Source organism: Eulemur rufifrons, chromosome 2, assembly GCF_041146395.1.
Source record: "Eulemur rufifrons isolate Redbay chromosome 2, OSU_ERuf_1, whole genome shotgun sequence".
Taxonomy (NCBI): domain Eukaryota; kingdom Metazoa; phylum Chordata; class Mammalia; order Primates; family Lemuridae; genus Eulemur; species Eulemur rufifrons.
Window position 1 is genome coordinate 30,264,035 of NC_090984.1, and position 14,368 is coordinate 30,278,402.

The window sequence follows — 14,368 nt, forward strand, 5'->3', positions numbered from 1 at the left end:
CACCAACAGTGCACCAGGGTTGCAGTTTCACCACATCCTCGTCAACACTTATTTTCTGTATTTTTTTATAGTGCACATCTTAATGGGTGTGAGGTGGTATCTCATTGTAGTTTTGATTTGCATTTCCCTAAAATTCGTATTTTTTTAATATACCATGTCTTTCATAATCCAGTGTATGTTCTATAGTTACATCTCGATTTGTACTGGCCACATTGCAAGTGCTGCATAGGTGGCCGCTGTGTTGGGAAATGTGGCTCTGCAGGGACAAGTTGGGGGCAGTGGGTAGACATGTACGGGGATTCAGGCATGTGTCTGGTGTCAGCAAGAATGTTTTGCTCGTCTGTGTTGGCTGAGGAGGAGCTGGGTGTCTGGGAGGCTGTGTGTCCCTCGTCCTTGGCAAGATGGATACGAGGAGGGGACTGGGAGGAGTCTGGTTCACAATCGCCCCTCTTGAATGGCTGAATGGGGTGGGCAGCCGGCGCCTCAGACCCCATTGCCACTAGCTTTTGCAAAGGTTGTTTTGAACTCTCCATCCACACATGCCCACAGATCTTTTTACCATCACACACCGGAAAGGAGTCTGGCTGTAGCCAAGGGGTGGGAGGCCGGAGCTTCCTTCCCAGCGCTCTGCCTTGACCCTTCACTGCCCCCTGCGTCCCCCTGGAGCCTGTCTAATCAGATCCAGGCCTGACCTCGCCAGAGGTCCTGGACCAGGAGGAAAGTCCTCCTCCCCTCCCTGAACTGCCATAGATCTGGCTCTCAGGAGACCCCTCCCCTTGGGGTGATTTATGGGGGTGTCCAGGAACCGTTTCCTGCCTATTTTTGTTCTCTTCCAATCTGCTGGGCTGCTGGGCTCACTCTCTGCCCCTGGGCTCTCCCCACAGCCTGGTGGGACCTATGGTGGGGGCAGGGAGGGGCTGGAGAGTCCTCCCCAGATTGCTTGGGGACAAAGGTGCTTTCTTCTTCCCTTCTCCCCACTGCCCCCAAGCAGGCCTTTGTCCTTCCTGTTGCTTTCTCTCCCTCACACCTGTAGGGCCTCCCAGTCACTGCCTATTACCCCTCCCATCCCCTAGCTTGAAATGAGGGACCCAGAACTGTCCCCACCAGGCCAACAGGTGTCTGCAGGAGTACAAAGCCAAAGTCACAGCAACACCTTGCTGTGCACCAGCCACAGCAGTAGCTCATCTACTCTGTCGTCAGCCACACAGTGGCCTCCAGGATGACTTGTTCAGAGCTCAGGGTGTTCAGAGGTCCGACCCTCAGACCCACTTACCTGTGTTTGCCCAGGGACCCTTCCCCAGAGAGACATGACGAGGAACAGTCCCTCTAGCTCTGTGGCCTTGTGGACCTGTAAGCTGTGTTCCACCCTGAGAGACTAAAGGGGACCCACGTAGCCCCAAGGTTCTTTCTACCCTGGCTTCCTAAAGAAAAAATGCTGTTACTTATGAACAAGGAGTGAGTGGAAGATTCCAGGTGACTCCAGCTAAGCCGAGTCCGCTGGCCCAGACATTGTGGATCCGGACAAGGACCTGTTTGTTCATGAAGACAGGTCAGGGCTAAAGGTCTCGGAAAAGTACCTCGTCCACCCCCTTCATTTATGGCTGAGAGGATGCGACATGCCCGGGGTCTGACAGCAGTCTCGGGGACACCTAAGGGATATGCAGGGTTCGGTAAGGGTGTGAGGAAGGGAGGAACGAAGCAACCTTGGATGAGGAGGACCACACCTTCCTCTTGCACCCGCCCTCCCTGGACCACACCTGCAGCCAGCTGGGCCCCGGGGCTCGGGCTGGAGAACCATCCCGAGGGCTCATTCCTCTCCCCTCGACCAGTGAGGAGAGTCTGTTCCAACATGCAGTCCACTCTGGGGCCACCCGCCCTTGGAGAATGAGAAACTTGCTGGAGAACTAAGGGTCACCCCGGCAGAGGGCCTAGGCCTCAGTTTCCCCTTTGTAAAATGAAGGGATTGGCTTCAGATTAGTGGTTTTCAAGCAAAGCTGCCCTTCAAATTAAATGTTTGGCAAACTGCAACCAAGTAGAGCTGAGAGAGGCACAGCAAGGTGCTGCTCTACTGCAAGGGAAACGTGGGCAGGAAGTGGCCTCAGCTGCATCCGAGGGGCCCCAGGGACCCTCAGGTGCGCCGTGTGGAGGGTTCCAGGCTGGCTGCTTACCTGTGCCCCTCCCAGCGGCAGCGCAGCATTCCTCGCTAACATCACATTCAGCTGCGCAGTACTTGTTTGGTTTGGGGGAGAAGGAGGAGCTGGACAGTGGAGACCGGACTTTTTCTGTCCCCTGCGCCCTGGTGAGAAGCCCTTCCCTTGCATCTTTCCTCAGGCCAGCTCCTCCGGGCTCTGGGTGCCTCCAGGGAGCCCAGAATGGGGGCTGGAAGCACAAAAGGATTCGGTTCCTTAATGAGGAGGCATCTGTAGTCAGCAGAGCCATTAGTCCCCACCCCAGGTCCCTGGGGGGCTGCGAGCTCCTCTCCAGCTGGAGAGAGGAGGGGGCAGGCAGCTCCCCAGCTTCCAATGGGCAGGGCCTGGGGGGCACAGACGGCTGACCCAGGAGACTGGGTGCCCTCTCCACTAGCCAGGCGCCCGCTCTGTCCTCTTGGAGATTGAGGCCTAGAGGCAGCAGAGGGGCCCCAGTGGCAGCTCAGCCCCCCCTCCAAGCCCCTGGGCTGACCTGCAGGCCCTCAGCCAAACAGCCTTTGGCCTGAGACAGGGAAGGCTAACCTCACGGTGCTCCCTGGGGATCCTCTCACCAAGCCTGATGGGGCACCAGCTGGGACACTTGCCCCCACCTCCCACCCCCAGGGCCCCAAGGTACTGAGTATAAGGGCTGTACCTGCATGGAGACATGTGTGATTGATTACCTGCACAGTACCAGAATCACACGCCAGCCACAGGAGCTGATGGCTTCAAACCCCCATTCCCATCCAGACATGGACACTCAGACCACATAACGGAGACACAGCCACGCTTCCCAGCAAACACACAGCCCCACACACATGTACAAAGAGGCGCACACACCCATCAGCCGCACTCCCAGGAGGCCCTCAAAGAGGAGGAGGCAGGGCGGGGGATTTTTATGCATGTTTATATTTAATGAACCACATGCAAATGAGACGGAGAGCATGCCACAAAGGAGCCAGCCCCTAGAGACTCCCAGTGGAAGGGCACAAAGGCTTGGCCTTTTGGGCTGCCCTGGAGGCCAGGTCAGGCCAGTGGCTTGAGGGGCTTTGAGATAGGGCGTGGGGGCTATGGGGAGGGCTGCCTGCCCACACTAGGGAGCCGGAGCCCAGAGCAGGAGCCAGGACAAGCTCTAGCGTCCCTGCTGCTGTGGGGGGAGGGCTCCTTCTGGGAGAGGAGCAACTGTCCCAGTTGATGGAGTGCCTGAGAGGAGGGGCTGCCTGCCTGGACAGATGGTGTACCGCCTTCCCGCACTTGAAGCAAAGTGGATTTTAATGAAATCGCAGCTCTGGTGCTGAAGCGGGGAACCCGTGTTGGGGGGGGGCCCTTCCCCAGGCTCTACAGGGTGGGGCTTGGGGGGGATGGGAAAGGGGTGGGCAAGAACACTTAACCAGCCTAAAACGGGGGGTGGGATGGGGTGCGGGGGGAGCTGCACCACAGCCCCCTGCACCGGTCTCTGCAGACCAGAGTTCAAGCGGTTAGTTCAGACCCCCAAAAGGTGGGGAGGGGGCCCTGAATATTTATGACACATTCAAATGTAGATTGGTAGGTCTGACAGTCTCTGAGAGGCTTGTCACCTTGGATGGATACATCACCCTCTTGGGGCACATGGAGAAACTGCAGAAGATCTGGGGAGGGGGCGTGATGAGGAAGGACCAAAAAAACTACTGGGCCCTGGTGACCAAGTTCTGATGACCAGTGTCCCTGCTGGGCAACATTGGACTAATTGCTTCCTCTCTCTGGGCCTCAGTTTCCAATTCTGTCAGACATGAAGCATAATACTTAGGCCTTTGCATACCTTAGAGTTTATGAAAATAAATCTGAAAGCAGCTGAAAAATTGGGGAGAGGGCCTTGGGAGCGGGGCCTTCTCTGATTGGCCCTCATGGGTCAGTTTTGGGGGACTGAGGCCTCCCAGGGAACCCCCCAACAGCCCAAGATTTCCCTAGTACAAGTTTGTCATCCAGGATTTTGCCCAGACCTTTAGTAAAAGCTATTCCAGTCTAGCTTGTACCACCTCTTTTTTGTTCCAGGGTCTCTCTCTGTTACCCAGGCTAGAGTATAGTGGCTTATCATAGCTCCTTGCAGTCTCCAAATCCTGGGCTCTAGCGATCCTCCTCCCTCAGCCTCCTGAGTAGCTGGGACTACAGGCACACACTATCTCGCCTGGCTAATTTTTCTATTTTTTGTAGAGACGGGGTCTCACTCTTGCTCAGGGTGGTCTTGAACTCCTGGCCTCAAGCACTCCTTCCGCCTCAGCCTCCCAAAGTGTTAGGATTACAGGTGTGAGCCACCAGGCCTGGCCTGTACCACCTTGTAGGGGAGATGTTTCCTAGCTGTGGGAGGCTGGGGTAGGTGCTACTGCCCTGCAGGAAAACTCTGCCCTGAGGCGGGTAACCCCCAGGTCTCCACGCCTGAGACCAGCCGCACCCCAGCCTGCCCTGCCCTCTGCGCCCCAGCAGTGTGCCATACCCATACGCTTCTCCTCTTCCCCCAGCCATGTCGGACTTCCACGTGCATCCCCAGGCCACCATGGGTGAGGAGGGCGGTGTGGCCCGCTTCCAGTGCCAAATCCATGGGCTTCCCAAACCCCTGATCACATGGGAGAAGAACAGAGTCCCCATCGACACGGACAATGAGAGGTGAGCCACATGTGGGAAAGACGGAGGGAGGACACAGAGGCGGCCAGTGACCCTGGCCTTGGAGGACTGCGTGCAGCTCTGGGAGCCGCAGCTGGTGCCCACAGGTGCCTGAGACTGTGGTGTTTGTGCAGCGTAGTTTAGACTGGGTGTCTGCATGGCTTGCTGTGTCCAGCTTCTAGGCTGGATATGGATATGTCTGTGAGGCTCATGTGCGATCATTATCCAGGCTGGGATTGAGGGTACGTCCACTTTGAGAGTCCCAGTGTACGTCTGTGATGATGACTGTGACACGGGGACAGTGCTTGGGTCCTAGGCTGTGTCTCTGATGCTCGTGTCCCTGTGGCCCGTGGTGTCAGTGGCTGTGCTGGTGGTAGGCTGTGTCCCTCCCCTCAACAGGTACACATTGCTGCCCAAGGGGGTCCTACAGATCACAGGACTTCGGGCTGAGGACAGCGGCGTCTTTCATTGTGTGGCCTCGAACATTGCCAGTGTGCGGATCAGCCACGGGGCCAGGCTGACCGTGTCAGGTGAGGGTCCTTTGGCCCTTTCCCCAATCTGCCTCCTAATTCCTCCCAGCCTCAAATCAGTGCCGCTCCAACTGGCCTCTGGACACTGTCGCCCGGTGTGTGCAGAGCGCCTCCTATGGGCAGAGCTCGGCTTCCGCCGCCTTGTTTCAGAAGGCACCCAGGGGTCCTTGGCTCCTTCTGCCTGCGGAAGCCCCACCTCTGCTCGCTCCCAGCTGTCCCATTGCTAGAGGACCTGTAGGGCCCGGAGCAGGGGATGGGTGTGAGGGATGCCCTGGTCCCCTGGTGTCTCTCTGCCCACAGGTCCTGGTTTCTGGGCTGGTGTTGGCTTCCCGCTCCCCACGTCCTGGGTTGTGGGTGGGGTGGAAAGTTCCCAGCCGAAGTGAGGAAATGTGACATCTTCCTCCAGGCTCAGGCTCCGAGGCCTACAAGGAGCCAGCGATCCTCGTAGGGCCTGAGAACCTCACCCTGACTGTGCACCAGACCGCAGTGCTGGAGTGTGTCGCCACGGGCAACCCGCGCCCCATTGTGTCCTGGAGCCGCCTGGGTGAGTCCCATCCCCACAGCCCCTGCCCCTCCCACCCCTGCCCCGCCCCAGCCCCAGGAGGGCTCTCATCACCCAGCTCTGGGGGAACTTGGAATCCTGTTTGTTCTCTGCGGGTCGTTCTCTTCCTGTGGCCGGGGGAGGGATCTCCCCCAACATCGGGGATGGCTTAGCTCCCTGGGTTACCTCATCCACCCCCATCCATCCTCAGCACTGGGTCCCCCAGCACCCCAGCCTCTTTCCCCTCCCACTCGCCCCTGCCCTCTACACCCCAGCCGGCCGTCTCCCCAGCTGTGCAATCCCAGGCCCCTCAACATCTCAGCCAGTCGCCAAACCCTCACTCTGGGCCCCCCAGTCTCTAGCCTGGCCCCTAAGTCCCCAGCCTAAATCCCTGGGCAGCTGAAGGAGGGAAATGAAAGGGGGCAGATGGGCCCACATTGTCTGAGCGGAAAGGTCACTCAGGGGAAGGAAACTCCGGAGGGGGTGGGGTGGGGTCGCATTCACAGGAGACTGTGCCACATTGTAGCAGCTGAGTGATGGGGAAGGAGGGGGCAGCAGGCGGGATAATGGAGTAGATTTCACCACTTCAGGGGCTGAATGCGGAGCTGTCTCCTTGTATTCTGACTGTGCTAATCTGATCCTGGGGGGAGGGGGGGCTGGGAGAGGCTGGGAAGAGTGGCCTCACCGTTAGGAGGAGCCTCTAGGCACTGCGAGGGCCATCTGGTCCAGCATTTCCCAAATCGTGATCTGTCAGGCGGGAAAGAACGGCTTGGTGGTCTGACAAGTTTGGAAAATAAAGTTAACCAGGTCCCCTTACTGCAGGCCTTTTCAGAGCCGTTATAGTAATGGGCTTCGGGACCGGCCGTCCAGGAGCGGGGTGCATATTTGACCACGTCTCAAGAGAGGCAGACCAGGCTGGGAAATGTTGATCTAATCCAAACCCCTTACTTTACGGATTGTGAAACGGAAGGGAAGGGACTTTAAGGTCGCCAGTGAGTGGGCGATGATGCTAGACCAGGACCCAGGTCTCTGCTGCCAGGGGGGTGGTCTGTGCAGCTCTCTGCGGCCTCTGCAGGGCTGAGCTGCTTGGGAGGGAAGGTGTGGAGTCACAGACTGCGGTCCCTGGGAGGCTGGTGGGAGGGCGAGCCCCGTGGGTGCCTGTGCGTCCCCTTCCGTGTGCGCCTCTCTCTGACCCTCGCTCGTCTGCCCCTCCCTCCTCCTCAGACGGCCGCCCCATCGGGGTGGAGGGCATCCAGGTGCTGGGCACGGGAAACCTCATCATCTCGGACGTGACCGTCCAGCACTCGGGCGTCTACGTCTGTGCAGCTAACAGGCCTGGCACGCGGGTGAGGAGAACAGCACAGGGCCGGCTGGTGGTGCAAGGTACGGACCAGCCAAGCCCAGGAGGGGAGGGAAGGGACTTCCACACAGCCCCTTCTGCCCGCTCCTTGCCTCCTCAGCGCCCCCGGCCCGAGCCCAAGCCCTGTTCCCTGTGCCTTGCCCCTCACCCGGTTCCCAGGCCAGGCCAAAGGTCGCAGCTCTCTGCCCAGGAAGGGCCACCCCGGAGTCATTGCCACTTTCTAATCTCAGCCGGTGCTCCCCACCTGTGTCGCTCACACGTGTCCCCCCACCTGCTGTTTTCATTGACAAGTGGCACGTCCATGCTCACACCTGCCTGCCTGTGGGCTCCCAGCGTGCTTGTCACTTCACGCTCTCGTAGCAGCCCCTGTCGCACACATAGAGCCGCCCCTACTCCCATGGCTGTCCGGCCTCTGTCCTGCGGCTCCGCTGTCCCTGTGAACTGGGCTTGGATTAACATTTTCGGGGTTTCTCTGGTTGCTCCCTCCCTGAGAGCAGGGAAGGGGCGGGAAATGGGAGAATCAGGAACTTAAACGGCGTTTGTTTAGCATTCCGTGTGCTGCTCATCTGTCCAGATGAAAGTGATGGAGCATTTCATTTCTCGGGTGTTAATAGAGGCGGGAGGCCTGGGATTGGAGGAGAGTGGAATGGAAAGTGGGGGCGAGGGGGGCCGGGACTGAGGGCTCATCCATCTCCCCGTCATTACCACCTTCTGGAGGTGCAGCCAAACCTATTAGCACATTTATTTATTTAACAATTTCCTGAATCGGGAGCTCAGCTTGATTGCTCTTGGATACAAATGTCAGTCTTTTAAATAGTCATTAAAATGGAGTCCTCTCTTGGGTCTGCCTAGGGCAGAGGGAGGAGGGAGCTGGGCTGGGCCCCACCTGGAAGAGGGTGTGTGTTCAGAGCCCACTCGTGCCCTGTGGCCCTGGGCACCTCCAGCGCCATCCCCACTGCCCCCTCCTCCTGCCTTCACGTCACAGCCATCTGGTTCCCTCTCCGCTTGACCCCACGTGCTTCTCTGTGCCCACCCCCAGCCCCGGCCGAGTTCGTCCAGCATCCGCAGTCCATCTCCAGGCCGGCCGGGACCACAGCCATGTTCACCTGCCAGGCCCAGGGCGAGCCGCCCCCTCACGTCACCTGGCTGAAGAATGGCCAGGTGCTGGGGCCAGGAGGCCACATCAGGCTCAAGAATAACAACAGGTCCGTGTGCTGCGTGTTGGGTGAGGACTGAGGAAGAGGGGGGAAGGGAGGCCCGGAACGGGCAGCTGAGCAGAATGTGTACCTACCTCCTGCCAGGGACGAGCCTGGAACTGGGAGTCTGGAGACGTGGGTTTGAGCCCTAGGCCTGCCACTAACCGGGTGGGAGAACTCAGACAAACCATTTGTCTTCTGGAAGGAGTGTTTCTCCATCTCCCAAATGGGAGGTTTGGCCCACCTCCGAGGAGACTCTGAGAGGCTCTCCCTCCCCACAGCACGCTGACCATTTCTGGAATTGGTCCCGAAGACGAGGCCATCTACCAGTGCGTGGCCGAGAACAGCGCAGGGTCATCGCAGGCCAGTGCCAGGCTGACCGTGCTGTGGGCCGAGGGGCTGCCTGGGCCTCCCCGCAACGTGCGGGCTGTCTCTGTGTCGTCCACTGAGGTCCGAGTGTCCTGGAGCGAGCCCCTGGTCAACACCAAGGAGATCATCGGCTACGTCCTGCACATCAGGAAGGCTGCCGGTGGGTGGGGCAGGGAGGGCGAGAGGCAGAGCCACCCCTTGCCCTAATTCTCTATTTCTCATCCCTTTCAGTCCTGCACGTCCTGACCCAACCCCTTCCCTTCCTTCTCCCCATGCTCCCTGGCTGCCCTCAGTTCCCCAGTGCAGGTAGGACTCGCTCATGTCCCTTACACTCCTCTGCCCCACCCTTGCCTCCCAGACCCACCGGAGCTGGAGTATCAGGAAGCAGTGAGCAAGAGCACTTTCCAGCACCTGGTGAGCGACCTGGAGCCCTCCACGGCCTACAGCTTCTACATCAAGGCCTACACGCCTAGGGGGGCCAGCTCAGCCTCCATCCCCACCCTGGCCAGCACCCTGGGTGAAGGTGAGGCCTGGGTGTGGAGTACAAAACCACAGACACCCAGGGTGTCAGAGCAGAACCACCGTGCATAGTTGTTCAGGCTGTGCACTGCACAGGTGCCTGACCCTCCTGGGGCTGGGTCAGGGCGGGGCCTACTTGAAGGAAAGGGGTCTAATTCATGGAAGGGTGCTGTTTGAGGAGGTGCATGCCCTGGATCAGAGGCCAGGGAGCTGTCAGGCTCCTGGGAGTCTGGGTCACAGGTGGAAGGCGGAAAGGTGGAGCATTGAGCCCTCACATCCTCTGCCCACAGCCCCCGCCCCACCCCCGCTGTCCGTGCGGGTCTTGGGCAGCTCCTCCCTGCAGCTGCTGTGGGAGCCCTGGCCCCGGCTGGCCCAGCATGAGGGTGGCTTCAAGCTGTTCTACCGCCCAGCAAGCAAGGCCTCCTTCACTGGCCCCATCCTGCTGCCTGGAACTGTCTCCTCCTACAACCTCAGTCAGCTCGGTGAGGCGGACACAGCCCTGGGCCTGGGGAGCTGGGCAGGGTGTGGTGTGCAGGGGTCACCTCCCTTTCCCTGCCAGGACACAGCTGTGTGGTAGGGGCAGGGGCAGTCACTCAGCGGCCCTGCCTTCCCCCAGACCCCACCGCGGTGTATGAGGTGAAGCTGCTCGCCTATAACCAGCATGGAGACGGCAATGCCACAGTCCGCTTTGTGTCCTTGAGGGGAGCATCTGAGAGGACAGGTGAGGGTTGGGAACAGAGTAGGGGGCTGAGGGGGGAGGGAAGGAGGAAAGGTGGGACGGTGCATACAGCCCTTGAGAGATAGACCTCAGTTTGAAATTTAGCTGTGCAACATTCTAGCTGTGTGACCTTGGGTAAGTTACTTAACCTCTCTGAGCCACAGTTGTCTCCTGTATAAAACAAGTATAATAATCCCTACTTTATAAAGCTGTGGCAGGGATGAAATGGTCTGTGTACAGTGCTATGCCCAGTATCTGGCACAAAGTTAGAGCTCAATGACTGGTAAAAAGAACCCAAAAGGCTGGGCTGGGGTCCCACAGGCAGACTCAAAGGGTGTTGCCACTCCCACTTGAGGGTGGGAACAGCCGAGGGAGGAGTCCCCGAGGCTGGGGGTCTGGGGGTGCTTCAGGCCTGGAGAGCTGCAGGCCCCACCTTGCCCCTGCCCTCCAGCCCTGAGCCCGCCGTGTGACTGCCAGAAGGAGGAAGTAGCCAACCAGACGTCCACCACGGGCATTGTTATTGGCATCCACATTGGGGTCACCTGCATCATCTTCTGTGTCCTCTTCCTTCTGTTTGGCCAGAGGGGCAGGTGGGTCCTGGGCCGGGGAGAGGCCTGGGCTGGCATTGGGGGGACAGGCCTGGAGAACGGGGCTCACTGCCTCTATCTTTTGTTTCTCTCCTTTTGTCTCGCTCCCTGCCACACCCCTCCCCCAACTCTTGGCTCCCCCTTAGGGTCCTCTTGTGTAAGGATGTGGAAAACCAGCTCTCCCCTCCTCAGGGTCCCCGGAGCCAGAGGGACCCTGGCATCCTGGCCCTGAATGGGGCAGGACGGGGAGAGCGGGGCCAGCTGGGCCGCGACGGGAAACTGGTGGACGTGAAGGAGCTAGAGCAGCTGTTCCCCCCAGCTGGGGCGGGGGGGCAGCCGGACCCCAGACCCGCGGTGAGTCCCACGCCTTGAGCAAACCTGCCCCTTCGGGGTCTGACCACCCCCCGATCCCGCTGTCACTTCACCGGGGCCACAGGCCTTGGTCAGCAGCCTTAGCCAGGCTCCGGGTCTTCTGTGGGCACAGAACTATGGCCGGTGCTTCCGTCTGTGCCCCCAAGTCAGGACAACAAGGCCTGGAGACCCTAAGCCCTGAGTGGGGTTGAACGCAGGCCTGACCCCCTGGCCCTCAAGCTGACACTGTGTGACTGGCCCTCTCCCGGCAGGATCCTGCGGCCACTGCCCCCTGTGAGGAGACCCAGCTCTCCATGCTACCACTGAAGGGCCTCAGCCTTCTGGACGGGAGGGCGACGGAGGCCCTGGCCCCCTGCACGGGCCCCGTGGCTGCCCCGACACCCCAGGAGGGCGGCCCCGGCCTCCTCAGCGAAGGGCCGGCTGCCCGGCCGGCTCGCGGGGCGCAGTAGCCAGTGTCTGGCAGGCTCTGCAAGGGGGGAGCCCCGCTCTCAGGTCAAAGGCAAGAGTTCTCCTGTCAGGTGGGATTCGGACGGCCCTGGGGGCTCCCCGCATTTCTGCCCCGACTGCCTCTCGGGTCTCAAGACCTCAGGCAGCCTCGGCAGGGACCACCCCAGGAGCCCATTGCCCTGCCCCACTGGGCTGGTCCCCGTCACCTCTGCCTGGTACCCACGTGACTTGGAACTGAACTAATGTTTTCCTTTAAAAAGCAAAACTTAAAATGAAAAAAGACAAAAAAAAAAAAAAAAAGAGAGAGGAAGGTGAATTAGACTCCAAAAATATGTCCCTGCTGTGGCCGGGCCCTGACGCTGTCGCCCTCCACCGACCGTGTTTTCTCAGGATGGATTTTGCTGTGAGGCTCTCAGCACCTACCTCAGCCGGAATGAATGTCCTTGGGGGAGTGGGCGCTGCCCCCGCCCCTTCCCCACAGAGCCCGAATGCACTCCTACCTCAGCCTCCTTTGCGGGCACCCCCCCCCCCCCACGTTGTTGTCCAGAGTTAAAAAAAAAAAAAAAAGGAAAAAAAAAAAAAAAAGCACTTCCCCGTTTCCAGGAGTGAAAGAAAACGTCTACCTCAAGGCTTGCTGGCTCTGCGGCCTGCGTTGTCACTGGACCTCCCTCCCTGCCCCTCTGCTTGCCCACGGCCCCACCTGCCGTGGGGGCCGGGTCACCAAGGGGGCCCTCTCGGGGGCTGCAGAAATGAAAATGGGATTAGTCAGAGAGAAAATGTGAAAAAAAGCCAAAAATGCGAGGACATTTGTTCCTTGAAGTATATAAACTGTTATCCAAACGAGCCACCTCCCAGCACGCTGCCTGTGCTCCCTCGCGTCCCATCTGCCCGCTCCCATGGCAGGCCCCCCCCCCACCCCCCGGGATGCTGCCGCCCCCTCTGCCTGGGCCCTGGGAGGGGCATCACCCCTCGGCCGCCCCCTGTCCTGCCCAGGCACAGCCCTTGGAATGTACTGGGCGTGTGATGGGCGGTGGGGTGTGGGTGTCCCTGGCAGAGGCGCCCCAGCCCCTCTGTCTCAGGGGACACGGCCAGCCTGACTCACCCCCCCCCCCCCCGCCCCACAGTGGCACGACCACTGTCACCAGATGCAGCCGGAAGCTATTTTTATACAAGGTGTGTTTAAGGGTTATGTTCTCTTACGGGACTTGTTTCTCTTTTCTGTTGTGATGTTCGTTGAACTACTTAAAGAAGGAAAAAAAAAAAAACACCAAGGAAACAAATACCTATTTTTGGTTACACTCAGAAACATTTTTTTAAATAGCAGAAAACTTTTTTTTAAAGAAAAAAAAAAAGACAAGTGTATTCCTTAAGAATGAGATTAGACCATAAAATCCCTGACTCCCCAACCCTCTAGGGACACCCCACCCTGAACTTTAGTTAATTAGCTGAAGAAGGTAGACTTTGTGGTGTTTTCCTAGAAGACTAGAGTTGTATCCATGAGGACTCGGGGAAGGGCTGTCCCCCCTCCGCCCAGAAGGTGGGCGACACCCGGGGGCTCCACCGCATGCTGGGGCAGCGCCCTCCTGACCCCGAAGCAGCTCTTCTCTGGAGCCCCCTCCCTGAGGAAGGGTGGGGCTAGGGCGCCACCTGGCCCGACCTGGGTTTTGTCACACTCCACTCATTTTGACTGAATAAAAGTCCTGTTGCCAAAGTGAACCTTGAGTTTTTTGGTGACTGTGTCAGGTCCTGGGGGTCGGAGGACAGGAGTGCTGGGCAGGCCTGGCCGCAAGGGTCAGAGCCTGGGGTCACGTGCTAGGGTCTTCTCCACAGAGGGGCAGTTCCCAGGGCCTCAGGCTGCCCTGTGAGGCAAATACGCTGGTGCCATCATCTCCATTTTACAGTCCGTGAAACCAAGGAAGAAGCAGAGAAGGAAACGTCCAAAGTCAGTCTGGTCCTCACACAGCAGAGCTGGCCTCCGGGCCAGACTGCCTGGTTCCAGGGTCTGCCCTCTGACCACCGCCCTGCACCTCCCCAGCCGGCAGTGGGAAGACAGGCCCGGCCCTGGGCCCGGTAGTGACGGCCCACTGGTACCAGCCCTCTCCCCGTGCAGGCCGGGCCGGGCTATGTGCTTTTCATGCTCTATGAGGAAGGACTGTTTTCCTCCTCATTCTAAAGTTGAGGAAACTGAGACTCTGACCGAGTGACTCTTTCCAGAGTCCCTCAGCCAGGACCCCCAGCCATCCAGGCTTCTCAGTCCAGGTTCCTAAAGCCAGGCTTGACTTAATGGCAGTTATGCTGACAAAGATCTAGAGGTCTCAGTGGGCCTCAAGCTTTCTAAGAGGTGACAGTGTAAGGCAGCTGCTGCTGACTTGGAAAGCCAGGCCCACGCTGGGAGGCTCCACGGGTCTGGAGGCCAGGTACTGGGCTGGTGGTTTGTAAACTGGATCCCCCAGCTATGGCTGGGGGTGTGGGGAACTGTCTAGGGGGCCTCACTCTCCCTGCCACCCTCACCTGGAACAACTCCACATTTATCTCATTAAATGTTGGTCTCCATGAAATTTCATTTGAGAACAGGGTTCTGCTCCTAAAAGAACATTTGAAAGCCCTGGCCAGGCAGTTTCTGGAAGAGGCCTGTGGGGTGGTTGGGGGTGGGTCCAGTCAGGATCAGTGATGTTGAACCGAGCAAGAGAAGCCTGGGGTCCTTGTCCTGAGTCTCCGGGGAGGCTCCTGACTTGCCCTGATCATCCCAGAGGAGAGAACCAAGCTTGAATGTAGACATAAGACTCCATCTCTCTACACAGGACTCTGCACACAGGAAGTTTCCACCAATTCCAGCCATCCAAGGGCTGCCTGGGGAGGCAGTGGTTCCAGCAGCCCCTGCAGGGCTCGGGTCGGAGAGTAGACCA

The 14,368-nt window shown here is 59.0% G+C and overlaps 1 protein-coding gene across 1 annotated transcript in view; it reads left to right on the plus strand.

Moving 5' to 3' along the window:
- IGDCC3 (immunoglobulin superfamily DCC subclass member 3) overlaps nt 1-11,464 on the plus strand; it is a 37,380-nt gene extending 25,916 nt beyond the window's left edge. Inside the window, exons 3-14 of the mRNA XM_069491949.1 lie at nt 4,682-4,826; nt 5,223-5,353; nt 5,760-5,897; nt 7,119-7,277; nt 8,294-8,459; nt 8,732-8,979; nt 9,178-9,342; nt 9,629-9,820; nt 9,955-10,059; nt 10,508-10,646; nt 10,790-10,997; nt 11,267-11,464. Of these exons, the coding sequence (XP_069348050.1) occupies nt 4,682-4,826; nt 5,223-5,353; nt 5,760-5,897; nt 7,119-7,277; nt 8,294-8,459; nt 8,732-8,979; nt 9,178-9,342; nt 9,629-9,820; nt 9,955-10,059; nt 10,508-10,646; nt 10,790-10,997; nt 11,267-11,464 (1,994 nt within the window). The remainder of the gene's footprint in view (nt 1-4,681; nt 4,827-5,222; nt 5,354-5,759; nt 5,898-7,118; nt 7,278-8,293; nt 8,460-8,731; nt 8,980-9,177; nt 9,343-9,628; nt 9,821-9,954; nt 10,060-10,507; nt 10,647-10,789; nt 10,998-11,266) is intronic.
- The last annotated feature ends 2,904 nt before the right edge of the window (nt 11,465-14,368 follow it).